We start from the raw sequence: 26,931 nt of genomic DNA, 5'->3' as shown, positions 1-26,931 counted from the left end.
GGGGTGCGTGCAGGGACCACCAGGTTAGAGAGGCAGCAGCCACGCGGTGTGGTGCGTTTGTGTAGCCTGTGCAGAGAGGAGAGAACAGGGATAGGCAGAGGCATAGTTGACAGGCTGTAGCAAATGGCTACAAAAATGCAGAGGAGATCGGAATGAAATGAGCTAAGCATCTGGGAGAGGAGAGAGCAGGGCCTCCCTCACCAAAAACGTCTACCTCAGAAACTAAAATTGTTTCACTGAACCACCCGAACAAAAACTCTCCCAACTTCCACCTTTAGAAATCAGAATTGTTGTGAACCACAGCGGTTCAATGTTTAAAGGAATAGACTCAACCCACTTTATTCAGCTAGCTAACTATGACACCATAGCTAACTAGCATGCTAGCATCCAATAACAATAACACACAGTTTAGCACCAACACTTGGTCACAACAAACCACCAATAGTGTGTTAACTAGCTAACTAGCATGCTAGCATCCAGTAACACACAGTTTAGCACCAACACTTGGTCACAACAAACCACCAATAGTGTGATAACACACTAAACAGATCATTCGTGTCTGTGTCAAGTTCCTTTCATGACGCAGCAATGATTAAACGTTGGCTAGCTAGGACAAGTATATTGTATTTAGCTACTACAGTACAGTTAGCTGGTCGTGTTGGGTAGCTAGCAATGGCCACTGTGTTGACTTTCACGTATAAGAAGTGTTTTACATAGCAGGCAGCAGTCCCGGTCAGATTCTGACATGAGGACGCAGCCGCTTGTCGGGGATGGCGCACTAGCACAGACTAAGGTCTCCGCTAGTACGAGCCAGACCCATGCTGCGTTCACGGAGGGCCCGATTACCGCGGTCACGAAGGTGTCCAGAGTATCGGCGCCCCCAGGCATTGTAACACAGCAGCTATCTGGGGACGGCGCATTATCGCAGACCAAGGTCTCGGTTAATGCGATTCAGACCCATGCTACGTTCACGGAGGGGCGGATTACTAAGGCTATGGGTATAACCAACGTATCGGCTCCCCTGACAGAACGAGCTAGTACTCACCACACTGAGTGTGAATCAACCCACCAGGGGTGCAGAGTTGAACACACACAGAAGGTGAAAGTTAAGAAGGTATCAAGGCGCCGCCTTGTTTTACCTCATAGAGACCTCATACTACAGACTTCTAGGAGTACTGTAGTGAAGGGCTCTGATAGTGAATTGCAGTCACCTAAGATGACGCAATTGCTTGCTGGGGATGGTGCCCTGCCGCAGGCTGTGACCTCGGTCAGCGCAATTCAGACCCGCGATGCATTCAAGGAGGGCAGGAATACGACGGTTACGAGTTTAACCGACGTCCCTGCTCCTCTTTCTCTCTCAGAACGCATTGATGGTTCCTCTCCCTTTCACGGGAGGCCCACCTTGGGCTGTTCCACCACTTCGATGTTGGGGAACAGTGGCGGTAAGGGCCATAGAGGAATACAGGTCCTTCCTACTGGATGCACCACAGCTTCGGGCTCAGCCGCTTTCTCTGCATTGCCGGCAGTGGCGAAGAAGCTGCAACCTCTCACGCTGGCTAGAACAGACGTTGCAGAAGGGTTATGCTCTCCAATTCCACCGGACCCCACCCCCGTTCAGGGGAGTGGTGGAGACGGTGATGAAAACGCCAGACAAAGTGGCCGCTCTGATGACAGAGATTACGGAACTTTTGGCGAAGGAGGCGGTGACAGTAGTTCCCCGGGAGCAAAGGAACAAAGGGCTATATTCGCCTTATTTCCTAGTGCCCAAAAAGACGGGGGGAGTGAGGCCGATTTTGGATTTACGCATTCTCAACGAGAGCATAACCAAACGGCCCTTCCAAATGCTAACGACAAAACGTCTGCTGGAATGTGTCCAGAGAGGGGACTTTTGTACGAGCATAGACCTAAAGGACGCGTACTTTCATGTGCCGGTTCAGCCGCGTCACAGGAAGTTTCTGCGGTTCGCCTTTCAAGGGGTGGCGTACGACTACACAAGGATGCCATTTGGGTACGCCCTGGCACCTCGCATATTTTCCAAGTGTGTGGAGGCGGCATTGGAACCGTTGCGTCGTCAGGGAATACGGCTACTAGCCTACCTGGACGACCTACTGGTTCTCGCCCCGTCAGCAGAGCTGGCGATCACTCACACAACACAGACAGTGATGCATCTCACAAGTCTGGGGTTTGCTGTGAATTGGAAAAAGAGCGCGCCCTGGCCCACTCATCAGATTGTCTACCTGGGGATACAGCTAGACACTGTGAGGATGAGGGCTCGAATTTCGGACCCCCGAAGGGTAGCCTTGTTGCTAGCCCTAAGGAAGTGTTGTCCGAATCACACGGTGACGGCGCTGTCGATCATGTCACTTTTGGGTCTCATGTCGTCAGCCCACTCTGTGGTTCCGCTGGGACTCCTGCATATGCGCAGGATGCAGCGATGGTTCGCCCAACTAAGACTAGACCCATTGCGTCAACGTCATCGGTTGGTGGTGGTTCCCCTCTCGCTCAGTGCAGACCTGAACTATTGGAGAAACTTGCGCGTTCTCACGCACGGAGTCCCGATAGGAAAGGTGTCCTCTCACATCCCAGTATTCACGGATGCGTCCCTGACGGGATGGGGAGGGACATGTCAGACACAAGCGATAGGAGGTGTGTGGCCTCAATCAGGTCGTCACATCAACCTCCTGGAGTTGGAAACGGTTCGACTGGTTCTGACCCACTTCGCGTCTACCCTTTGGGGTCGCGATGTGCTGGTCTGGTCAGACAACCGGACCACAGTAGCCCACATAAATCGCCAGGGAGGAGTCAGGTCTCCTGCTCTCCATCGGGCGGCAGAGGAATTGTGGCTGTGGGCTCACGAGCACCTTCGCTCATTGAGAGCAGCACACATTCCGGGCTACTTGAACGTAGGAGCAGACCTCATGTCAAGAGGGGGTCCTCGAGATGACGAGTGGTGTCTGCATCCAGACATTGTTCTCCAGATTTGGGAACAATTCGGGAGAGCCGAGGTGGACCTATTCACGTCACGCGTGAACGCGCAATGTCCTCTGTGGTTCTCTCTGAGGGAACAGGACGAACCGCCACTGGGAAGGGACGCCTTTGCGCACCAACCGTGGCCGAGAGTTCTCCTGTATGCATTCCCTCCGCTGTCCTGCATTCTCCCACTGCTAGCCAGGGTGAGGTCAGGGGGGCTGTCAGTGATACTGATAGCGCCCGATCGCCCGGGGGCTCCTTGGTTTGCGGAGATGAGTCAGATGTTGATTGCGCCACCTTGGCCAATTCCACATCGACGGGACGCGTTGTCTCAGGCGGGTGGCACGATAGGGAAATTGCCCATAATCGGCCAACCACTGAAGGCCTGGCTGCTGAGAGGGACAGGCTAGAGCGCCGTGGGTTATCTGATGCAGTGATCAGGACCATACAGGGTTCACGTGCCAGTTCCACTTCTAAGATGTATGCCAGTAGATGGAACGTGTTTTCACGATGGTGTGTCACACAAGGTGTAGACCCCATGAGCTGTCAGGTGGAGAGTATTCTCTCTTTTCTACAGCTCATGTTTGATAAGCAAAAATCGCCTGCCACGATTAGAGTGTTTGCAGCAGCGATTTCAGCTTGTCATGAGGGTTTTGGCAGAGACAATGTCTTTAGCCACCCTCTAGTGAAACGCTTCCTATTAGGAACACGGCGACTTAGGCCAACACCTAGAGTCACGCTTCCTCAGTGGGATTTGGCTTTGGTACTCGAAGCGCTATGTAAGTCGCCGTTCGAGCCATTGAATCAAATACCCCTCAAGATGCTGTCTATAAAGACAGCACTGTTGCTCGCTTTGACTACAGCTAAGCGGGTCAGTGATTTGTGTGCTCTTTCGACGAGACCTGACTGCTTGGCCATCAATGGTGACCTGAGCAGAGCAGTGTTACGTCCTAACCCGGCATTTGTGCCGAAGGTTATTAAGAGTTCATACAGGTCACAGACCGTGGAGCTGTGGGCTTTTTCTCCTCCTCCTCATAGAGAGAGGAGTGAGGAAAAGCTCCATCGCCTGTGCCCGGTACGCGCTTTGGCGTGTTACGTCGAGCACACAGCAGCGATTAGGTCATCGCCTCAGTTGTTTGTGTGTCACGGTGCGGCTGCACTAGGTAGACCACTTTCAAAACAGAGGTTGTCTCACTGGCTTTGTGAAGGCATTGAGACAGCTTATGAGGCAGCAGGGCGGCAATTGCCTCAGGGTATCAGAGCTCACTCCACTCGTGGAGTAGCGGCTTCTACTGCCCTTTTCAGAGGAACAGGGGTAGAGGATATCTGTAGAGCAGCATCCTGGTCGACGCCGTCTCCATTTATCTGTTTCTATCTCTTAGATATGTCTTCTAACTCTCTGGCTCGATCTGTACTCAGCGTGTCTGAAGGGAGATCTTGAGCAAGAAAGAGAGGAGAAGCAGGACTGTGGACACAGGTTTCCATCAGGTCCGCTTTGGTTAGGAAGACGTGTTTTTGACAGATGTGTTTTCTAACTCTTTGGCTCGGTCTGTACTCAGCATAGCTGAAGGGAGATCTTGAGCTAGGAAGAGAGGAAAAAGCAGGACTATGGACAAGGTTTCCATCAGGTCCGCTTTGGATAAGAAAACATATTTTGTGGCATGACTCCTGACTGACAGGTTCAGTACAGTAGAGGCATGCGTTGATTGACAGAATGTGAGGTCATCTATCTGCTTGTTCAGTTTAGTATGACTCATGTTTTGTTCCTGCCCACTAATCTTGGGATTCCATTGAGTGAGTGGGGCGGTCTACCGCGTTCACAATGTTGAGTGACACTTTGTGTCATTCCATTAGTGGTCGGTAGTGTTTTCACAGGATATTGAGGCACATCTATCTGCTAGTACAGAGTAGTATGGCTTCTATTCTGGTGATCTGCCCACTAGTCATTGGCATTGCCATTGGACTAGGTGGGGCGGGTCTTTAACCGATGACGCGGTATATTTGTGACGCCCGTATGGGTTTTTAGTTGCAGTACTGCGGGACTTGGTCGCAGCCATTGCTAGGCCTGACCTTTTCGTTTCGATGGGAAGTGTTGGGCTCGGCAGGGAGTACATTTTGGAGCGCTACGCTCCGCCTTAAACCAATAGGAGCAGAGCTCCCCTATGAGGCGGAGCTCCACGTTATAGAACGATTAGTTACCGGAGTGTAACTCCAGTTCTATGAGTGGAGCGGAGCCCCATAGGACTTAAGGCCCTGCCGACCCTCTCTAGTCTCGCTGAAGAAAAATATCTCGGGAGGCTGATTGAGGGGAGGCATCCCCTCTTATAGGGACACCTGTACTCCTATTGGCTGTAGGTGTGTGCATAATTTTGTCTCAGGCTGATGCTGCCTTAGGGCAGAGGGTAAACCAATAGGAGCAGAGCTCCCCTATGGGGCTCCGCTCCACTCATAGAACTGGAGTTACACTCCGGTAACTAATCGGTCTACCCCTGCATCTCAGCTCCAGTACTCCTACAAACCAGGTCTACAGCATTGACTGAGTACCAATATTAATATAAACAAAAATCTACACCTGCATCTCAGCCCAAATACCCATACGAACCAGGTTTAGACCTGTGGCCATGTCCCAATACTCTGATAAACCAGGTCTACACTTGTGACTATTCAGCAAAACCAACATAAACTTGCAAGAGACAGTAAAGAAACCTATTGACATTCAATATTTGTCAATTTACTACACTAACTCAGTACCATCATGAGAGTACAATTCCCCCTGAAATAACAGAATATGACGTTTTACAATTCAGAATCACTGATTAAAAACTATTGTAAAGGCTAATGGATAATGCTAAAATGATGTGTAAAATAATTTTGATCAAGTACACTACCGGTAAAAAGTTTTAGAACACCTACTCATTCAAGGGTTTGTCTTTATTTTTTACTATTTTCTACATTGTAGAATAATAGTGAAGACATCAAAACTATGAAATAACACATATGGAATGATGTAGTAACCAAAAAAGTTTTAAACAAATCAAAATATATTTTATATTTGAGATTCTTCAAATAGCCACCCCTTGCCTTGATGACAGCTTTGCACACTCTTGGTATTCTCTCAACACGCTTCATGAGGTAGTCACCTGGAATACATTTCAATTAAAAGGTGTGCCTTCTTAAAAGTTAATTTGTGGAATTTATTTCCTTGTTAATGCGTTTGAGCCAATCAGTTGTGTTGTGACAAGGTAGGGTGGGTATACAGAAGATAGTCCTATTTGGTAAAAGACCAAGTCCATATTATGGCAAGAACAGCTCCAATAAGCAAAGAGAAATGACAGTCCATTACTTTAAGACATGAAGGTCAGTCAATACAGAACATTTCAAGAACTTTGAAAGTTTCTTCAAGTGCAGTCACAAAAACCATCAAGCGCTATGATGAAACTGGCTCTCATGAGGATTGCCACAGGAATGGAAGACCCAGAGTTAACTCTGATGTAGAGGATACGTTCATTAGAGTTACCAGCCTTAGAAATTGCAGCCAAATAAATGCTTCACAGAGTTCAAGTAACAGACACATCTCAACATCAACTGTTCAGAGGAGACTGTGTGAATCAGGCCTTCATGGTCGAATTGCTGCAAAGAAACCACTACTAAAGGACACCAATAGGAAGAAGAGACTTGCTTGGGCCAGGAAACACGAGCAATGGACATTAGACTGGTGGAAATGTGTCCTTTGGTCTGGAGTCCAAATTTGAGATTTTTGGTTCCAACCGCTGAGTCTTTGTGAGACGCGGTGTGGGTGAACGGATGATCTCCACATGTGTATTTCCCACCGTAAAGCATGGAGGAGGAGGTGTTATGGTGTGGGGGTGCTTTGCTGGTGACACTGTCTGTGATTTATTTAGAATTCAAGGCACACTTCACCAGCATGGCTACCACAACATTCTGCAGTGATACGCCATCCCATCTGGTTTGGGCTTAGTGGGACTATCATTTGTTTTTCAACAGAACAATGACCCAACACACCTCCAGGCTGTGTAAGGGCTATTTTACCAAGAAGGAGAGTGATGGATTGCTGCATCAGATGACCTGGCCTCCACAATCCCCCGACCTCAACCAAATTGAGATGGTTTGGGATGAGTTGAACCGCAGAGTGAAGGAAAAGCAGCCAACAAGTGCTCAGCATATGTGGGAACTCCTTCAAGACCGCTGGAAAAGCATTCCAGGTGATGCTGGTTGAGAGAATGCCAAGAGTGTGCAAAACTGTCATCAAGGCAAAGGGTGGCTATTTGAAGAATCTCAAATATAAAATATATTTTGTTTAACACTTTTTTGTTTACTACCTAATTCCATATGTCTTTCATAGTTTTGATGTCTTCACTATTATTCTACAATGTAGAAAATAGTAAAAAATAATGAAAAACCCTTGAATGAGTAGGTGTTCTAAAACTTTTGACCGGTAGTGTATATAATAAATTACAGACACTGTATTCATTCATATACCTCAAGCATCAGTGATTCAATGTATTTAAAATTAAGGCACGCATGTATACTAGACCCTTTAAACATTATATTTACAGAGAAAATATTTCAGAATTTCAACAATGTATTCGTTTTTAAAGTTGTTGTATACAGACTTCTGGTGCCAAATTTGTCTGTAAAGGTACATCTTCGAGAAATATGCTTGTGGTCTTGTGATCATTTTGAGAAATCATATGAAACTTATCTAAATGATATGATAATGCATAATATATTAAACATTTTATTATAAGTACAACTTTAACTTCTCCAGAGCCTGTAAAGTACAAAAAAAGTATTCTCGCTATTGTGACCCATGAGATTAAATGGGTTAAGAATGTAATTTGTACTTGATTAACTGTAAAGACACTTGATTAAAACATAATAGCAGAGTAGATTTGCCATCACAAAGACAAAAAAACATGAACATGATTCAGCATAAATAGCTGGCATATCTGCCTCACTTGCTTTAAGCACCCTTCAATTAGAATATTCACAAACAATTGTGATTGTTATAGTCTTCAGTCTGGAAGGGACATTTTTGTAAACTGATAGAAATGAACTAAAAGAGAGTGATATTGATGAAGAGATGAGAAAAAAAGGCCAAGACTCACCTTTCGGCGAAGAAACGATGCGATTCTTGAAAACCACGGGAGAATAATGCAGCTCTTCTGCCATCCTTTACTTCTCGTCAATAGTGTGTTTCTTAGAGATACAAGTACGGAGAAACCTTACCCAGTGTCAGTGTTGATCTCTATGAGGTGGTGGCTCTTGTTGTTTTTATCCCTATTAGGACCTGTATTACTACTTCTGCTTTGACTCTGGTTGGCATTAAACATGTCACAGGAAACTATTCCACTGTTTCATCTGACTGAGAGGAGGAAGTTATGTTGACGTGTGATGATGGTACTGTCATGATGGTACTGAGTACACTTTTGAGCCAACCATAGGATCGAGGTTGAATATGGACGTGTGGCTGCTGCAATGTTGAAATACTGTCCCCAGAGGGTAGTAGTGAGGTCAAAATGGATCTGAGAAATAGCTACATCAAGATGGTGTCCTATCCTTTATTCAGTCAATCAATTATCCAATTAGATTGATTTAGCCTATGATTTCTAAACATACATCACATGTGACAATCGGAGTTGTCTTAGTACAAATACAAATGTTTCCTCTAGGCTTCCTGTCAAGTCTCTCCATTTACAGTGCTGTATTAGAGTATTGTATTCATGCTATTGCATTTAGCCTTACATATTGTACATTCAATAGTCTCACAATTATGCACAATATGTGTGTATCAGAAAAAAACTGCTGTAAAGAAATACATTATTTCATAAAAATAACTAAATATGTACTTGTAGAGAGATAACAGAAATCATTCAATCAAAATGTGAATTTCTCCCAGTGAATAAGAAGCAAAGACATTCCAGCAGTGCTAGAGTTAACCCCAAATGACATCACTGCTCACTCCCACCTCCCTCTCTTCCTCCCTCTCCATCTCTCCTCCCCTCTCTTCCCCTCTGCCCTCCCCCTGCATTAATTACAGTATGAAAGGAGAGTATCTCACCAGCGGTCACACTACAGGAGGCAAGCAGCCTCACAGCACATTCTGACCCTCAAACACAGGCTTGGAGAGAGAGACCGAATCAGCACCTCACACACATTGACAGAAACTGCTAGCTCCAGAGTGAGGCTCTCTTTACTCAACCAGCATCACTATCTTTCCTCTCGCTCTCTCTCTCTCTGACATGGAGCTCCACAGCATCCGACACCACCACAGCCACCGGACCGACAACAAGCTCCAGATGCTGAACCTCAACCAACGCCTGGAGACCTACCTGGGCCGAGTGAAGCTGCTGGAGGAGGAGAACAAGCTACTATGCCAGGAGATCCAGGCCCTGAGAGGCAGCGGCCAGGGGGGGCGGATGGGCCTGGAGGACAAGCTGAGCCTGGCCAGGCAGGAGGTGGGGGAAGCCTGGAGGGAGAAGGACCGGGTGGAGCTAGAGCTAGGGAGCCTGGGTGAGGAGCTCCAAGCCCTGGGGCTGCAGAGACAGTGGGAGGCGGACACCCATGGGGAGGTGAAGAAGAAGCTGGCAGACAGCAGGAAGGAGATGGAGGAGGAGAGGAGGGCTCAGATCTGGTTAAGAGAGAAGGTGAGCCAGCTAGAGAAACAAATCCAGTTCCAGATACAAACCCACCAGGAAGATGTTGCCGGCTTCCAGGCTACACTAATCCATGTCAGACCTGCACTGCCACCCCCTCCACCCCAAACGGGCACCCAGCTACCCAGCCTCCAGGAGCTGGGTGAGGAGTACTCCCAGATGGCTGTCAGGGCGTGGCATGAGGCGGCCATGGTGTTTCAGGGCCAGGTGAACAGCCTGGAGGAGTCTCTAAACCAGGCCAGAACCCGGTTGGCCCAGGTGGGCCAGGAGAAGATTGAGAGCCAGCTGAAACTTCAGGCCCTGGAGAATGAGCTGGCATCAGCCCAGGATAGGAGGCAGTATCTGGAGAGGAGTGTGGCCCAACAGAGAGACAGGCAGAGGCAGGAGATACAAAACCTGCAGGTAAGAACAGTTAAAGTAGCCGACCCCTGGTCTTTAGTGTGGGCGTATTCATGGGTGTGGGTTTATTCATGTCAATTTCTCATAGGTAACTTTGTTATAACATTGTAATTTGCCAATTCAATCGTATAATAGTATCAATTAGCTTATTTAGAACTCCTGTTCACCTGAACTGAGACTGAAGCCATAAAGTGAGATTCCTAACCTTACTATGAAATTCCCTTGAATCATCATGCATTGTTTAAAACGTCTTGAGTGTGTTGTCTGAATGTGACTGCTGTCTGGGATTTAGAAACTTCAAATGATTTCAGTCCAAAGACAAATGACAATGTGCTTGTTGTGTATCTTACCAGTTAATCCAGACAGCTGGAGCTACTTCCAGTTATTTCCAGCACAGGGGGTGGGGGTGAGCATACCAGAGCAAAACAAAACGTTTGAAATGTCAGTCATAGCAGAACATTTTTCAAATGGACATGGCCCAAAATAAAAACGGGGAAAATATGGTAATGTTATTAAAACGCACAGAGGTGTTTTTGTCCAAATGAGTCTGATGATATCTATGATGTAGAAACATACCAACTGAGTATCTCTGAGAGGCCTTATATTGTCCTCCCTTTCATTTTAAATGCTAATGAAATGTTTGGATAGAAACGGCATGGTGGGGCTCTGGGTATTAGTTTCAGGTCATAATTTGTCCAGAAAGGTAAAAAATCCAGACTGGGGCCCAACCATTAGATGCAGGGAACACAATATTGAACATTCTATGTTCTATTCTGGGCATAAACTCTTGCCATGGGGCCAGGAACCAGAATTCAGTGCCTTCAATACCTGTTCATGTGCTATAGTTGGATGACAACAATGCCATTTCTAATAAATTCTCTTCCCTTTTCCTGTTCCACAGGCCCATCTGGAGGTGTTGGAGATGGAGAAGGGGGCTCTGGGAGATCAGATTGACACTCTCCTGATAGAAAGTAGGGGTCTGCTGCAGCTGAAGATGTCTCTAGGCATGGAGGTGGCCACATACAGGTACGGTTCATGTCTCAGTACATATATCAGACACCACATACAGGTACGGTTCATGTCTCAGTACATATATCAGACACCACATATAGGTACGGTTCATGTCTCAGTACATATATCAGACACCACATACAGGTACGGTTCATGTCTCAGTACATATATCAGACACCACATACAGGTACGGTTCATGTCTCAGTACATATATCAGACACCACATACAGGTACGGTTCATGTCTCAGTACATATATCAGACACCACATACTTCTCTCATCATACCTTTAGCACTAAACTACACTGCTCAAAAAAATAAAGGGAACACTTAAACAACACATCCTAGATCTGAATGAATTAAATAATCTTATTAAATACTTTTTTCTTTACATAGTTGAATGTGCTGACAACAAAATCACAAAGAAATTATCAATGGAAATCAAATGTATCAACCCATGGAGGTCTGGATTTGGAGTCACCCTCAAAATTAAAGTGGAAAACCACACTACAGGCTGATCCAACTTTGATGTAATGTCCTTAAAACAAGTCAAAATGAGGCTCAGTAGTGTGTGTGGCCTCCACGTGCCTGTATGACCTCCCTACAACGCCTGGGCATGCTCCTGATGAGGTGGCGGATGGTCTCCTGAGGGATCTCCTCCCAGACCTGGACTAAAGCATCCGCCAACTCCTGGACAGTCTGTGGTGCAACGTGGCGTTGGTGGATGGAGCGAGACATGATGTCTCAGACGTGCTCAATTGGATTCAGGTCTGGGGAACGGGCGGGCCAGTCCATAGCATCAATGCCTTCCTCTTGCAGGAACTGCTGACACACTCCAGCCACATGAGGTCTAGCATTGTCTTGCATTAGGAGGAATCCAGAGCCAACCGCACCAGCATATGGTCTCACAAGGGGTCTGAGGATCTCATCTCGGTACCTAATGGCAGTCAGGCTACCTCTGGCGAGCACATGGAGGGCTGTGCGGCCCCCCAAAGAAATGCCACCCCACACAATGACTGACCCACCGCCAAACCGGTCATGCTGGAGGATGTTGCAGGCAGCAGAACGTTCTCCACGGCGTCTCCAGACTCTGTCACGTGTGCTCAGTGTGAACCTGCTTTAATCTGTGAAGAGCACAGGGCGCCAGTGTCTGTCTTGGTGTTTGCCAATCTTGGTGTTCTCTGGCAAATGCCAAACGTCCTGCACGGTGTTGGGCTGTAAGCACAACCCCCACCTGTGGACGTCGGGCCCTCATACCACCCTCATGGAGTCTGTTTCTGACCGTTTGAGCAGACACATGCACATTTGTGGCCTGCTGGAGGTCATTTTGCAGGGCTCTGGCAGTGCTCCTCCTGCTCCTCCTTGCACAAAGGCGGAGGTAGCGGTCCTGCTGCTGGGTTGTTGCCCTCCTACGGCCTCCTCCACATCTCCTGATGCACTGGCCTGTCTCCTGGTAGCGCCTCCATGCTCTGGACACTACGCTGACAGACACAGCAAACCTTCTTGCCACAGCTCGCATTGATTTGCCATCCTGGATGAGCTGCACTACCTGAGCCACTTGTGTGGGTTGTAGACTCCGTCTCATGCTACCACTAGAGTGAAAGCACCGCCAGCATTCAAAAGTGACCAAAACATCAGCCAGGAAGCATAGGAACTGAGAAGTGGTCTGTGGTCACCACCTGCAGAACCACTTCTTTATTGGGGGTGTCTTGCTAATTGCCTATAATTTCCACCTGTTGTCTATTCCATTTGCACAACAGCATGTGAAATGTATTGTCAATCAGTGTTGCTTCCTAAGTGGACAGTTTGATTTCACAGAAGTGTGATTGACTTGGAGTTACATTGTGTTGTTTAAGTGTTCCCTTTATTTTTTTGAGCAGTGTATATACATTTTGGGCCAAATACTAAAGGGTAACTAGTAAATAATGCATTGATGTCAATTGGAGCTTTGCTTGAAAACATTAGTTGTATACAAGGATCTCAAGTTGGACTTCAGTCTTAACTAGCTTGTTTTCCTTGTCTGTTTTTCTTCCCAACCACTGATCTGATAGACCATGACAGGTGAAAGCATTATGATGGCAATCCATCCAGTTATTTTACTTATCAGCTGTAGAGGGAAAGGAGACAAGGGGAGGAAGCATGAAAGACCATTGGCACACAGCCAAAGGTGATCAGAGGTAGTCATTATTTTATGTAAGAGAGGCGTGGTTAGGTTCAAATAAAAGCGTCACCTCAAGTCGGTTTGAACATGCTCTGATGAAGGCGGCAACAGCTGAAAAAGCGACACCAAGCCCATGTATGTTTGATGTCTGTAAAAAAGCCTGGCGATCAGAATATGGAAATTGAGGCAAATGTCCCACTCATCCCATCTTCACTAATATCTTCCCCTTCTTCTTCGTGGTCCTCTGTAGCTCAATTGGTAGAGCATGGCGCTTGTAACGCCAGGGTAGTGGGTTCGATCCCCGGGACCACCCATACGTTAAAAAAAATGTATGCACACATGACTGTAAGTCGCTTTGGATAAAAGCGTCTGCTAAATGGCATATTATTATTTTCCAAACATGTTATTTTTCTTTTTTTGCCGATTTGTGAGAAAGCCATCCTTATTAGCCCCATGCCAATCCTGATTTAGATGTCTAGTTTACCACATTCAGAGATGCCTTTTCAAATGGGAGTTCAGACTGAGCCCCATCACCCCTCCCCCTGTGAGAATGTGGAACAATATGTAGATGTCCAAGGTCTGTTGTCCAATAGGGCTCAGCCGTCTGGCCTAAAGGTCATCACCTTGAAAAGACCAGTCTCAGCTGTCTTGAGCAGGGTAACTTTATATGGGCCTCTATTGTGGCGCCTCTCTCTTTCCCTTGGCCTCTTCCCCCTCCATAGTGACCCCAAGGTATCAGCAGGGAATGACCAACGTATGAGCTATGGGAGTCTAGTGTAACAGGAATAAGAGGCAGGGGGAGAAGCAGAGAGAGTCTCAAAGAGATTTACTAAATGCATTACATTCATATTATCTGCACCTATACAGTACAACACATTGAGCAACACTTGGAATGTCATTCTGGGATCATATTGGGATATTCATGTGCACCTGTTTATAAGTATTTATAAGTATTGTTTCATTAGAGATGCTGGTGTGAATGTGTGTTGGAATGGGCATGGTCCACATCTGTGAATACAAATTGTATTGTAGTTCTGCTTGAGCTAATCAGAATGTCAGGGCGTACATGCCTGTATTTTAGGCTGTGAGTATGTGAGAGGGGGAATTGATGGCAGTGGTGTGCACTGCAGATGGCTCGTCAATGACAATGTCGTCCCTACATTTCCATAACAACAGATCTCATGTTGGCAACAAAAGCCCTCCCCCTTCACTCCTCTGACCCCACCCTATGACACATCATTTCAGAATACCCCCTAGTATGGCCAAACTAAAATTATTTTGGTTCTTCGTAATATTAGTATTCAAGCTGCTTCTAACCAGGACATATTATTTTCTAGATAGTGATGCAAAAAAAGATTACATGACTTTCCCTTTATGAATCCTTCTCTCATTTGTCTATGTCTGTTCTTTTTCTTCAGAGCTTTACTGGACAATGAAAGTCTGATGGGGGATTTCTCTTCAACAAATCAGCTAAGGAGTACCTACATGTCTGGTAAATTATCACTTCATTCAGGAATCAAACAGCTATATCAGTGACTGTGTTGTAGTACAACATGATATTGACATGTACTCCTGTTACTGTGTAATTTTACTCAAAACCAAGAGGCATCTTCCTTATCCTTAAGGTGGGCGAATCTTGACTCTGTATTGTACTGTATACAGTGCCTTTGGAAAGTATTCAGACCCCTTGACTTTTTCCACATTTTGTTACGTTACAGCCTTATTCTAAAATTGATTAAACCATTTGTTCCCTCATCAATCTACACACAATACCCCATAATGACAAAGCAAAAACAGGTTTTTAGAAATGTTTGCAAAACCCACCCTAAAAAACGGAAATATCACATTTACATAAGTATTCACACCCTTTACTCAGTACTTTGTTGAAGCACCTTTGGCAGCGATTACAACATTGAGTCTTCTTGGGTATGACGATACAAGCTTGGCACACCTGTATTTGGGGAGTTTCTCCAATTCTTCTCTGCAGATCCTCTCAAGCTCTGTCAGGTTGGATGGGGAGCGTTGCTGTGCAGCTATTTTCATGTCTTTCCAGAGATGTTCGATCGGGTTCAAGTCCGGGCTCTGGCTGGGCCACTCAAGGACATCCAGAGACTTGTCCCGAAGCCACTCCTGCGTTGTCTTGGCTGTGTGCTTAGGGTCATTGTCCTGTTGGAATGTGAACCTTCGCCCCAGTCTGAGGTCCTGAGCGCTCTGGAGCAGTTGTTCACCAAGGATCTCTCTGTACTTTGCTCCGTTAATCTTTGCCTCGATCCTGACTAGTCTCCCAGTCTCTGCCGCTGAGAAACATCCCCACAGCATGATGCTGCCACCACCATGCTTCACTGTGGGGATGGTGTTCTCGGGGTGATGAGAGGTGTTGGGTTTGCGCCAGACATAACGTTTTACATTTGCAAAAAATTCTAAAAACCTGTTCTCGCTTTGTTAGTATGGGGTATTGTGTGTAGATTGCTGAGGATTTGTATTTATTTAATCAACTGTAGAATAAGGCTGTAACGTAACAAAATGTGGAAAAAGTCAAGGGGTCTGAATACTTTCCGAAAGCACTGTATACAGTGGCTTGCGAAAGTATTCACCCCCCTTGGCATGTTTCCTATTTTGTTGCCTTACAACCTGGAATTAAAATGCATTTTTGGGGGGTTTGTATCATTTGATTTACACAACATGCCTACCACTTTGAAGATGCAAAATATATATTTTTTGTGAAACAAACAAGAAATAAGACAAAAAACAGAATACTTCAGAATGCATAACTATTCACCCCCCCCCCAAAGTCAGTACTTTGTCGAGCCACTTTTTGCAGAATTACAGCTGCAAGTCTCTTGGGGTATGTCTCTATAAGCTTGGCACATCTAGCCACTGGGATTTTTGCCCATTCTTCAAGGCAAAACTGCTCCAGCTCCTTTAAGTTGGATGGGTTCCGCTGGTGTACAGCAATCTTTAAGTCATACCACAGATTCTCAATTGGATTGAGGTCTGGGCTTTGACTAGGCCATTCCAAGACATTTAAATGTTTTCCCTTAAACATTTACATTTTAGTCATTTAGCAGACGCTCTTATCCAGAGCAACTTACAGGAGCAATTAGGGTTAAGTTCCTTGCTCAAGTGCACATCGACAGATTTTTCACCTAGTCGGCTCTAGTCGGGGATTAGAACCAGCGACCTTTCGGTTACTGGCACAACGCTCTTAACCACTAAGCTACCAAACCACTCAAGTGTTGCTTTAGCAGTATGCTTAGGGTCATTGTCCTGCTGGAAGGTGAACCTCCGTCCCAGTCTCAAATCTCTGGAAAATGAAACAGGTTTCCCTCAAGAATTTCCCTGTATTTAGCGCCATCCATCGTTCCTTCAATTCTGACCAGTTTCCCAGTCCTTGCCGATGAAAATGGGATGGTGTTCTCGGGGTGATGAGAGGTGTTGGGTTTGCGCCAGACATAGCGTTTTCCTTAATGGCCAAAAAGCTCAATCTTAGTCTCATCTGACCAGAGTACCTTCTTCAATATGTTTGGGGAGTCTCCAACTTGCCTTTTGGCGAACACCAAACGTGTTTGCTTTTTTTTCTTTAAGCAATGGCTTTTTTCTGGCCACTCTTCTGTAAAGGCCAGCTCTGTGGAGTGTACGGCTTAAAGTGGTCCTATGGACAGATACTCCAATCTCCACTGTGGAGCTTTGCAGCCCCTTCAGGGTTATCTTTGGTCTCTTTGTTGCCTCTCTGATTAATGCCCTCCTTGCCTGGTCCGTGAGTTTTGGTGTGCGTTCCTCTCTAGGCAGGTTTGTTGTGGTGCCATATTCTTTCCATTTTTTAATAATATTTAATGGTGCTCCGTGGGATGTTCAAAGTTTCTGATATTTTTTTATAACCCAACCCTGATCCACAACTTTGTCCCTGACCTGTTTGGAGAACTCCTTGGTCTTCATGGTGCTGCTTGCTTGGTGGTGCCCCTAGCTTAGTGGTGTTGCAGACTCTGGGGCCTTTCAGAACAGGTGTATATATACTGAGATCATGTGACACTTAGATTGCACACATGTGAACTTTTAAAAACTAATTATGTGACTTCTGAAGGTGATTGGTTGCACCAGATCTTATTTAGGGGCTTCATAGCAAAGGGGGTGAATACATATGCACGCACCACTTTTCCGTTATTTATTTTTTTGAATTTTTTGAAACAAGTTATTTTTTTCATTTCACTTCACCAATTTTGACTATTTTGCGTATGTCCATTACATGAAATAAAAATACAAATCCATTTAAATTACAGGTTGTAATGCAACAAAATAGGAAAAACGCCGAGGGGGATGAATATTTTTGCAAGGCACTGTAATCACATTAGACCAAAAAGAGTATGGGGGATGGTGTGGGGTGGTTAGGGGACTGAGCTAGGCACTTTGTGCTCTGTAACACAAGCTAACTAAGAGGGTCCCCAAAGGTCATTGAGCCATATGGCTTTGCTTTCCGGTAATTCAGACTGGAGGGGAAGGAAGTCATGATCAATATCTCTCCATTACTGTCTAACCTCTGTTCAGGAGAACATGTCTCCTAATATTGCCTTTGGGTTGGGGTTTTCGAGATATCTGTCAACCTAAGATAAAACTGAAGACATTTTGGAATAGGCAGAGATTTGCAATCAAAAAGCAATCAAAGCATTGGTGAATGTTTCCTGTTATTGCCAAGATTATTGTCAGTGTCATTTCAACTTTATTGATGTCTATCTATGATAGACCCTGGCCTGTGGTCTACCCATTACCATTATGTATGGTATACCTATTCAATAGTCTTCCTATGCCATTCACAGATGGAGTGCCCAGCTCTCGAGGGGTTAAGCAAAGCTTCAAGACACAGCTGGCTACCAGTCACATTATCAGTCCTATCTCTACCATCCATGGAGCAAGCCCACGATCCAATGTAACAATGATGTCCGCATCACCAATCTGGACTCAAAATCGGGTAACCCTCAACGAAACACCTGAGAGTTGTCGAAAGACAGAGGAAAGGCATGTTGACTTTGGCGTAGGGTCCAACCGGCAGGTAAGTTGGTCAACGCCTTACCCCAAAGTACCACAGGACGGAATTTCAGTCGACCACTTCAGACCCCAAGATGTCCATGAAGAAGTCAACTATGCTGAACCTCTCTCACCTCCCACTGAAGAGGGAGGAGCTGATGTTGTATCTTGGCTTGGATCTGACCATAAGGAACAATCCATGTGGGATATGGAAAAGGAGGAAGAGGATCAGAACATAGTCAGAACCTGGGTTGCTGAAGAGAAACCAGTTGTGGAATCTACCATGAGCCACCAGGCTGAGACCAGCTTCAGTATGCCAACTGTGTTCAGCACTCATGCTCAAGAGCTCTACAGCCCTTCAGTGAGCTATGAGAGAGCACATTCTGGTTGCTCAGCGAATAATGATAATGATGTACGTTTTGAAATGTTTTCTGAAAAAGAGGAACCTCTACTAGATCTGAATGAATCGGAGGAAAGAAATCTTGAAACAGCAAGGAAAGATGCTGAATGGGTGAGAAATGAAGGCTTGGAATCTGAAACTGCATCAGTGCTAGAACAAGCATTTGAGACCTTCACAAGCAGTCAAGCTTTTGAGTATGGGGTGGGGAAAAGTGGTTACAACAAGCCAATAGAGTTCAATCAAGAGGACAATATGTCATATGAATCTGCTCAAGCATCCCACGGTTTAGAAGAGGCCTTTCACCATGTTAAAAGAGTGGAGGAAGATGTTATTAATCTCACAAAAGAGGATGATGAAAATGATATGTCTAACAAAGATGAGGAGCAATTGGAAGATGAATTGCGCCCCTATGGGTATGGTAAGGATAATTGGGAAAGATTGGGAGGGTTCAATAAGGATAATGATATGACAGAAAGAATCGATGAGTTCAACCAAGAGAAGATTATCTCATATGAATCTGCTCAAGCTTCTCACTGGTCAGAAGAGGTATTTCACCATGTTGAAAGAGTGGAGGAAGGTGATATACATTTCAGAAAAGGGGATGATGAAAATGATATGTTTAATAAACGTGAGGAACAATATGCATTGCACCCCAATGGGGATGTAATGGATGAATGGGATAGAGTGGAAGGGTACAATGAGGAGAATGGAATTAGAGAAAGAACGGATGATTGGAAAGAAGGAAAGGATCACATGAAAGCGGAAGAGATGAGGAATAACAGAGAAACCCAACCCAATCGGTCTGATCAAGAGTATATACCGTCAGGCGGAGAGAAACTGAATCAGTCTGAGCAAAAGTATATAAATTCAAACGGAGAGAAACTGAATAAATCCGAGCAAAAGCATATACCTTCAGGCAGAGAGAAACTGAATATATCTGACAAAGAGGATGATGATGAGGCAAACTACTCTCAAAATACTTCTGTTTCATGGAGGGCTGAGCTAGAAGGAAACAGCTACGCTCAGGACAACACACTGGCCGACACACACCCCCTGATCCGTTACAAGAGCGACGAGACAGATACCAACACGCAGGCTTCACACATGGGCGAAAGTGACTCCAGTGATGGTGAAGAGGACAGGGAGGTTGGCCAGACAGCAACAGGCACCTGGGGCGAAGGCAAGTCCAAACAGTTTGACACCATGGAAGATCTGTATGAAGAGCCAGAAGGGGATGTCATAGATCAGGAAAGTAACATGGGCTCCACTCACACAGAGGACATGGATGCTAGCCAAACAAAGGAGCATGCTACACAGGAGAACAATGAGGAGAATGCTGTAGATCAGTTGATTCAGAAGGCAGAAGAGGAGCAATCCTATGAGGAACTTACAGAACCTGGAGAGTACTCCATTATGTGCTCTGATGAGGACTATAATGAAGAAATAATTGATAGATTGGTGGAGCAAGAGTTAGAGAATTTATCTATATCCAGTTACAATGAACACTTTACTGGGCAGATGATTGAGAGCGAGTCAGTACTGAGTCTTCAAATTGAGTCTCACACTGAACTTTCCCAGACACAAGACATGTTATACAGTGAGGAGGTAGAGCAGATACACTCAGAGAGACTGAATCAAACTGAGCAAAAGCATATAACCTCAGGCAGCGAGAAACTGAATCAATCTGAGTCAGGGCATATAACTTCAGGCGGAGAGAAACCGAATCAATCTGAACAAGAGTATATAACTTCAGGCGGAGAGAAACTGAATATATATGAGCAAGAACACATACCCTCAAACGGAGAGAAAATGAATAAATCTGAGCAAGAGCATATACCTTCAGGCGGGGAGAAACTGAATCAATCCGAGTCAGAGTATATACCTTCAAACAGAGAGAAAATTAATCAATCCGAGCCAGAGAATATACCTTTAGGTGGAGAGAAACGGAATAAATCAGAGCAAGAGCATATACCTTCAGGCGGAGAGAAACTGAATCAATCTGAGCAAGAGCATATACCTTCAAACGGAGAGAAAATGAATCAATCTGAGCCCGAGTATATACCTTCAGGCGGAGAGAAACAGAATAAATCTGAGCAAGAGCATATACCTTCAAATGGAGAGAAACTGAATCAATCTGAGCAAGAGAATATACCTTTACGCGGAGAGAAACTGAATCAATCCGAGCAAGAGAATATCCCTTTAGGCAGAGAGAAACTGAATCAATCTGAACAAGAGTATATACCCTCAGGCGGAGAGAAACTGAATCAATCTGAGCAAGAGCATATACCTTTAGGTGGAGAGAAACTAAATCTATATGAGCAAGAACATATACCCTCAGGCGGAGAGAAAATGAATCAATCTGAGCCCGAGTGTATACCTTCAGGCGGAGAGAAATTGAATAAATCTGAGCAAGAGCATATACCTTCAAACGGAGAGAAAATGAATCAATCCGAGCCAGAGTATATACCTTTAGGAAGAGAGAAACTGAATCAATCTGAACAAGAGTATATACCCTCAGGTGGAGAGAAACGGAATCAATCTGAACAGCAGTACATACCTTCAGGCGGAGAGAAACTGAATCAGTATGAGCAAGACCATATACCTTCAGGTGGAGAGAAACTGAATCAATCGGAGCAAGAGAATATACCTTTACGCGGAGAGAAACTGAATCAATCCGAGCAAGAGAATATCCCATTAGGCGGAGAGAAACTGAATCAATCTGAACAAGAGTATATACCCTCAGGTGGAGAGAAACTGAATCAATCTGAGCAAGAGCATATACCTTTAGGTGGAGAGAAACTAAATATATATGAGCAAGAACACATACCCTCAGACGAAGAGAAAATTAATCAATCCGAGCCTGAGTATATACCTTCAGGCGGAGAGAAACTGAATAAATCTGAGCAAGAGCATATACCTTCAAATGGAGAGAAACTGAATCAATCCGAGCAAGAGAATATACCTTTACACGGAGAGAAACTGAATCAATCCGAGCAAGAGAATGTCCCTTTAGGCAGAGAGAAACTGAATCAATCTGAACAAGAGTATATACCCTCAGGCGGAGAGAAACTGAATCAATCTGAGCAAGAGCATATACATTTAGGTGGAGAGAAACTAAATCTATATGAGCAAGAACTCATACCCTCAGACAAAGAGAAAATGAATCAATCTGAGCAAGAGAATGTCCCTTTAGGCAGAGAGAAACTGAATCAATCTGAACAAGAGTATATACCCTCAGGCGGAGAGAAACTGAATCAATCTGAGCAAGAACACATACCCTCAGATGAAGAGAAAATGAATAAATCTGAACAGCAGTACATAACTTCAGGCGGAGAGAAACTGAATCAGTATGAGCAAGATAATTTACCTTCAGGCAGAGAGAAACTGAATCTATATGAGCAAGAACATATACCCTCAGACAACAAGAAAATTAATCAATCTGAGCAAGAGTATATACCTTCAGGCGGAGAGAAACTGAATCAGTCTGAGCAAGAGCATATACCTTCAGGTGGAGAGAAACTGAATCAGTCTGAGCAAGAGTGTATTTCCTCAGAGGTTATGTATTCGGTGCACTCTACGATTCTAATGACACCTGAACACACATCTCTTAGAGAAAGTTCAGTAGAAATGTCCAAAGCAGAATATTTGGCTCAAGGTAAGGTCTTCAGTAGGGGACTGGGAACTGAAGTTGTACCAGACAAAATAGGAGAGGATGACCAGAAGCTTTCTATGCTGACTCATGCAGACTTCACTGAAAGCCATTATATCCACAGCAGTTTAAATAGCAGGCTTGAGAGTCAAACCAACATGAACAACTCGGATATAGAAGAGTCCAACAGCATAGATGATGAGTCGCCAAATGCAAGCCAGTATTTGCAACCTGTCACCAAAGCAAATCTAACTGCAGATCAGAAAGACTTGTTAGATGTGGCGGTCTCTCACTATGAGGATTGCAATGCTCTTATAGAACATTCTTTAGAGGAGGTCACTAGCAATCAGGCAAGCCATGAATGTCTTCAGACAGACGAATGGGAAGTCTTAGAATGTCCAAACAAACACCTAGAATCTGGAGATCCTTTTGCAGGTCACAAGAGAGACTCAGAGAGATCATCCAAAACTGACAGCAAAGGCCGGGACCTCCACAGCTTCCTCAGCTCTGGTGTACACAACAACTTCTGGGGTTCCAATCCGGAGACAGGAGCCCCCTATCAACCGGATGAGCCATATGACCATGTGACCGAGCTACCCAATCAGAACCTAGACTTGGCTGACAACCTATCCTGGGTGGATTTGAAGAATCCACAGGCGGCCAATTGGAACACAAAGATGGACAGTGACACACCTAAAGCTTCCACCCTTGAAGAAGAGGACAAACAGATGCCCCCACAAGTGAAGCAGCTGGTGTGTAGAGAAGTGGTGGAGGGTGTGAATGTTACTTCTGAAGGTTCTGAAGATGAGGGAGACTCCTGGTCATCTGGGGAAGAATAGGAACAATTTCAGCATGGTTTCTATAAGTGGAAGTACCAAATGTTATTGAGAGTGTAAAACTATTTACACTTTATAGGCTTTGAATTTGAGCATTGATTCATATTGATCCTCAAAGTGAAAAGTAAATGAAAAGATAATTTCATCCAAACATGAATGTACTATGTCACAGAATGTCATGACAATTCAATTTGTAATTGGCTGAGCAGTAAAATAGGAGTCAGTGCTATCCGGAATCCTTGGGACGTCCCTACCCTAAACCCTAACCTTAACCCCTACCCTTAACTTAACCCTAACTATAACCCTTACCTAAACCATTTAAAATGTCAACTTCAATGGGGTAGGGATGTCCCAAGGATCCCGGATAGCACAGACCATAAAATATTTCTGCTGTTTTCAAAAACCAAAGTTGTGCCTTGGTGAACACCCTGCTGATACAAACTACCAGTGTACCTACTCCATCCCAAGACATTGAGTGCCATTTTTTTAGGTTTTACAACTTGATGTTTGAATAGCCATTTTTTTCCTTCTTGTTTTTATTTTGTATTTTTATTAGCCCATCCACCACTCCTTCTCTTTGGAGGACAAAAGTAACAATTAGAAACCAAATAAAGGACATTTGAAAGTCAAAGCATTCCAAACTGCCATTAATTGATACTTGATTTGATTGCACTGATTGAAGAAAATCTATTAGAGAAAAGTGTTATTTATGATTATAATTTGATATTTAAACTCACACACAAGCAGCAGTGCATGGTTTGAAATCTTAGAAGAACAGTTTGCCTTACTTTTAATAAAGCATTTCACAATACAGTGTCAAAGTATAACTAACATCCCATGAAACAACATGTTACCATATTAGTCTTTATATCATATTAGTCATAATAGTTACACTTTGTTTATGATAACAGCAAAATACACGTGTGTTGTTTTTTGGGCTAGTGTTCTCTATGTAGAATTGCTCAAAAAACGTACATTGTAGCAAATGGAAAAATAAAACAAATTGACAAATATGTTTTGTATTTTTGCTTAAGAACTTTATGACTTATTTCATGATGCAGCTTTGATATACTCTACATTGAAATATTTACATTTGATAAATAAAGCTTTTGTAAAATTAAGGGAGAAAAACATATAGAAATATAAACAAATGAAAACACTACTGTCTATTATCCAGTAATCTCTTCTGAGGAAAGACCAGCGCACAGGTTCTGAGAATAATTATCCAGTGTCTGTTGAAATCTGGATGAAGCTCTTTAAAGACAGAGGAAAGCATGCCCTTAGACCAGGCCAAGAAAACAGCTGGCTTCTCCCTCAGCATCTATCTGTTTCCTCTGTGTATTACATTAAAGTGAGTGAGACACAGGGGCGGTGTGGGAGGTGAGATTTGGCACCATCCCAGCTTTACTGACCTCAAAGCAAGCTAGCTAACAAAGCCGCACTGGGCCCTCCGTAACAAACAACCATCCCATGGGAAGACCGAGGGAAAACATAGGCAACAAGGAACAATGGATGACCTCCCCTCACCTCCTCCTCTTCCCGCCTCATGGCCTTCTTTCCCCTTTTTTGTCATTCATTAGTCCGTTTTCAGAACAATGGCGGCTATTTTAGCTGCCGGTTGCCTGCTCACTTCCCAAATCTGTGCAATGACTGATTGAATAAAGGGGCAAACCACAGCCATTCACAGAGGGAAGGGCTGGGTGCAGGAATGGCATTACGGCAGCTGTCTGGCATGCACTTATTCTCTAACATCTATGGCTCTTACTCAGCCTTGTAACTAGCTATGACAATACAACTTTATGTATTCAGTTCTGGGAATAACAATAAACGAACTAGGTTATATAGGCACAAGATGAACTACAGCATATGAAATAACAATAATTATATAAAGATATGTTGTGGATGGACAAGCTATGTCTACCTTAGGAATATATGCCCAGTGCTGTTAATAGACTAATAGTTTCCTGACAAACAGCCAGGATGACAACATCTGATGCAAGAGGCTGAAAGGGCTTGGTCACTATGTCCGGCTGCGACCAGAGGCTCCATTTCAGCTGGGCCATTCCGGCTAACCTGGGGGGAGGGGCTCAGCTGGAGGGCTGGGTGTGTGTGTGTGTGTGTGTGTGTGTGTGTGTGTGTGTGTGTGTGTGTGTGTGTGTGTGTGAGAATTTGACACAGGAGGGACGTAAAACTATACCAGCTCTCTATAGGGAGTGTGTTTGCTCTCCTCCGAAAACCATCTGTCATCCATTATTCCCTTTCTATTGATTTACTCCACATGTCATGGATGTGATGGAAGACCTGTAAAATCAGACGGAGGAAGGGGTGGCTCCTTAACTGGCCTTCCTTTTCTCTGTTCTAAATTTACGACTGGCCCACCCCATGTAAACAATGGGCTAGGGAAGACAAATATGTTATACGTGCCATGTTGTAAACAGAATAGAAAAATATATACAATCAGTGCCACCTGATGCATATATGTACTCGTTCTATTAGACTCATATAATTGTATGAATACATCACCAAGGACAGACAAATGACTAAGCACTTTAGACAGAGCTGCTTCTGACAGGGTTTGGCTCCAGTTGCTATCTCACAACCACATCAGCTGCTCCAAAGAATGTGTGAATCATTCTCACATAAACGGTACCCTTATGATGGGATAAGGTCATACATTTACATTTTACATTTTCAAGGTCATGTCTGGCAATCAGCAACAGGGTAACGGAAATAATCACACGCGCCCAGCCAATGACCTTGATTAAAATAGAGTATAAGTTGTTCTAAAATGTGCAATCGTCTAATGGCAAAGCTGATAAGTAGGAAAGAGATGAATGGCACGACAATGGGCCTCAGGATCTCGTCACGTTATCTCTATGCATTCAAATTGCCATCGATAAAATGCAATTGTGTTCGTTGTCTGTAGATTATGCCTGCCCATACCAGAATCCCACCGCCACCATGGGGCACGTTGTTCACAATGTTGACATCAGCAAACCGCTTGCCTACACGACGCCAGACAGAGATGACAGAGGAGTCTGCGGTTGTGAGGCCGGTTGGACGTACTGCCAAATTCTCGAACACGATGTTGGAAGCGGCTTATGGTAGAGAAATTGACATTCAATTCTCTGGCAACAGCTCTGGTGGACGTTCCTGCAGTCAGCATGCCAATTGCATGCTCCCTCAAAACTTGAGACATCTGTGGCATTGTGTTGTGTGACAAAACGGCATATTTTAGAGTGGCCTTTTATTGTCCCCAGCAGAAGGTGCAACTGTGCAATGATAATGCTATTTAATCAGCTTCTTGATATGCCACAGCTGTCAGGTAGATGGATTATCTTGGCAAAGGAGAAATGCTCACTAACAGGGATGTAAATAAATTTGTGCACAAAATCAGAGAAATAAGCTTTTTGTGCGTATGGACAATTTCTGGGATCGTTTATTTCTGCTCATGAAACATGGGACCAACACTTAGATTTTAGATTTTAGTCATTTAGCAGACGCTCTTATCCAGAGCGACTTACAGTTAGTGAGTGCATACATAAAAAAAAAAAAAATCATACTGGTCCCCCGTGGGAAACGAACCCACAACCCTGGCGTTGCAAACACCATGCTCTACCAACTGAGCTACACGGGACTGTTAAGTTTATATTTTTGTTCAGTGTACATATTTGGATGCATATTTTGTCCACACTGTGACGCAGGAGCCAATGGATTATTTTATCTTGCCTTGAGAGAGCCGGATGGTACCAGATGCCCACTCTAATCCAATCAATGTTGGCCCCCTGTGAATTCACTCCATCAGTTATAT

The 26,931-nt window shown here is 44.6% G+C and overlaps 1 protein-coding gene across 1 annotated transcript; it reads left to right on the top strand.

Moving 5' to 3' along the window:
• Window positions 1-9,233: 9,233 nt before the first annotated feature.
• LOC311139973 (uncharacterized protein) lies at window positions 9,234-23,123 on the top strand (the record flags this gene model as incomplete). Its single annotated transcript, XM_084174960.1, has 6 exons — window positions 9,234-10,049; window positions 10,948-11,072; window positions 14,635-14,708; window positions 18,028-20,388; window positions 21,649-21,828; window positions 22,720-23,123. The coding sequence occupies 6 exons, from the start codon at window positions 9,234-9,236 to the stop codon at window positions 23,121-23,123; spliced, it is 3,960 nt and encodes a 1,319-aa protein (XP_084031086.1).
• Between the last annotated feature and the right edge of the window lie 3,808 nt (window positions 23,124-26,931).

The sequence above is a fragment of the Coregonus lavaretus genome, assembly GCF_964263955.1.
Source record: "Coregonus lavaretus genome assembly, chromosome: 13".
NCBI classification, from domain to species: Eukaryota; Metazoa; Chordata; class Actinopteri; order Salmoniformes; family Salmonidae; genus Coregonus; species Coregonus lavaretus.
Note: the sequence above shows the minus strand (reverse complement) of the source record. Positions and strands in the feature narration are given on the sequence as shown.